Source organism: Gavialis gangeticus, unplaced genomic scaffold (genome assembly GCF_001723915.1).
Source record: "Gavialis gangeticus isolate Ggan-Ray unplaced genomic scaffold, GavGan_comp1, whole genome shotgun sequence".
Lineage (NCBI taxonomy): Eukaryota > Metazoa > Chordata > Crocodylia > Gavialidae > Gavialis > Gavialis gangeticus.
The window spans coordinates 36,280,059-36,282,015 of NW_017729008.1; the positions used below are offsets into that span (position 1 = coordinate 36,280,059).

General features: G+C 36.2%; 1 protein-coding gene across 2 annotated transcripts in view; it reads right to left on the bottom strand.

Moving 5' to 3' along the window:
* Positions 1–225: 225 nt before the first annotated feature.
* ATP5C1 (ATP synthase, H+ transporting, mitochondrial F1 complex, gamma polypeptide 1) overlaps positions 226–1,957 on the bottom strand; it is a 10,926-nt gene continuing 9,194 nt past the window's right edge. The window contains exons 9-10 of one of the 2 annotated variants that reach the window (XM_019509597.1): positions 1,089–1,123; positions 226–376 (exon numbers count right to left, since the gene is read on the bottom strand). In XM_019509597.1, coding sequence (XP_019365142.1) covers positions 1,117–1,123 — 7 coding nt within the window. In that variant the 3' untranslated portion in view covers positions 226–376; positions 1,089–1,116. The remainder of the gene's footprint in view (positions 377–1,088; positions 1,124–1,957) is intronic. The other variant, XM_019509598.1, reaches the window with a different exon arrangement.

The following is a 1,957-nucleotide window of genomic DNA, read 5'->3' on the forward strand; positions in this document are numbered from 1 at the left end:
TGGGCAGCCGAATATGTAGATATATAAAACTTGACATCTTTCTTTGAAAATAAGATGCTGGATACTCTGAGGATACCAAACAATTTGTTTTCTGAAAAACATTTTTTCAGCTCCTATAAAGAAAAGCCCCCCTTATACACTATGCATGTTACATAGATGTAAAAAAACATTTTCAAAGAGTATTCCACCCTAGTGATGCAGATATTAACACAGTAAAAATGAGAATATTTGTTTCATGTAGGATGTTTATTGTAAGACAATTTACAAATATTTTGGAGCTTTACCACTAATTCTTCACAGAATGATGGACCACACTTGTCGATACAGCTATAAACAGGTTAAACCAGCCACCTAGAGGTGTTCCTCTCTTCTTTATCTAAAATAAAAGTAATAGTCAATTCACAAAGATAGTAAAAAGTTATCTTAAAACTAGATCACATATTCAATTATTTCCATTTGATCTTTATTCATGTTGTCTATTAGGTATGGAGCAGCCTTCTTAAACCTACTTCTTATATGATCATTTTCAATACCAGTCTGAGGATATTTCTGCATTTTAACTACTACACACACTTCAGGGCATTGTCTTGTCTGTATATTTCTGAAATGTTGCTTATTCTTAGCACATTATGACATTTAAAACCAAGAACAATTCAAAGTATTGTGACTCAAGACTGCTGTATTTAAAACACAAATAGAATACCAGTATTTGAGTCTGTGTTCACTAAATCAAGTATGGGTTACTTTAAAACTCCTCCTTTTCCATCACAGCTGTCTAGATCAGGAACCAGTATATAAGCCTGTTATATATGTAGCCATTTAGAGCAATGTTAAAGAAGTTTATAAATAATTTTTTATGTTCACTGTTCAGAAAAGATTACCACCTACGTATGCAGAGATTCCAATTAGAGATGGACCCATGCCAGTCATTGGGAGAAAGGGCTATTAGAAATCTACGTCTCAGTGGTATGGTCTTTGACACACTTGCTTTTAACATATTAAGCTATTTAACTTCTTCAGGATTATCTGTGTTTTATCACTTAAAAAATAAAAAAGGAAAAAAGCCAGTTTTTGCTTCATCACTTTACCTCTTGATTTGTCTGAGCCTCTTTCCGATTATGCCCTGGTTATGATATTGCAGAGAAAACAGAATAAGCAGGTTAGGAAGCAGCTCAGCAGGCAAACGCAAAGCTCATTAGCTCCGAATTATAGCATGTTTTCCGGCCGTTTTTGTTCACACTGTTATTACTTACTTCTTAAATTACTTATAACTTAATTATGAATTAATTCCATGCAGGTTAACCAATTATGCAGGTATAAAAAACAGTGGCTGTGCTCATCATGCATAGCTTTCCACATTTCAGCACAGTGGCAACTACTGTTACTTCTCAGTGAAAACGTTTGTTTCCTTAAGACACATTTGCATTTAACAAACTTCAAATTTCAGCCCACAAAAGTTATCCCTTGCCTTCTAAACTATACAGTAGATTGGGCTATTTGGAAGAAAGGTCTACCTAGAGTATACCTCCCGCCCCCACCCCCATTACCCAAACAATAATCCACACTACACTGCAGGGAGATTTTGGGCTGTCCAAGTACCGAGAATTAAAAGATAAATTAAACAGACACAACCAGTTTTACCCATACGACCACGAAGGGAGGGCGGTAGAGGGGAATATCTTGTTTGCTCAAAGATGGTAAGGAATAAGCCAGGCAAGTAGGCTGCATTTCACAGCTACAGAACTTGCTCCATCAAACAACCAGCTGTTACAGCAGAGCAGTGGAACGTTTCAGTGTGTTGTTAAAAATGCACACTAATAGTCTTAGAAGAATTGCTCTCAAACAGAAGATGCAAACGTGAAAAGGACCTAGGTGAAAACCCTTGTTTCACATTTTTACAGGTACTTACAGAGCAGCAGCACCAGATATGATCTCAATAAGCTCCTTGGTGATGACA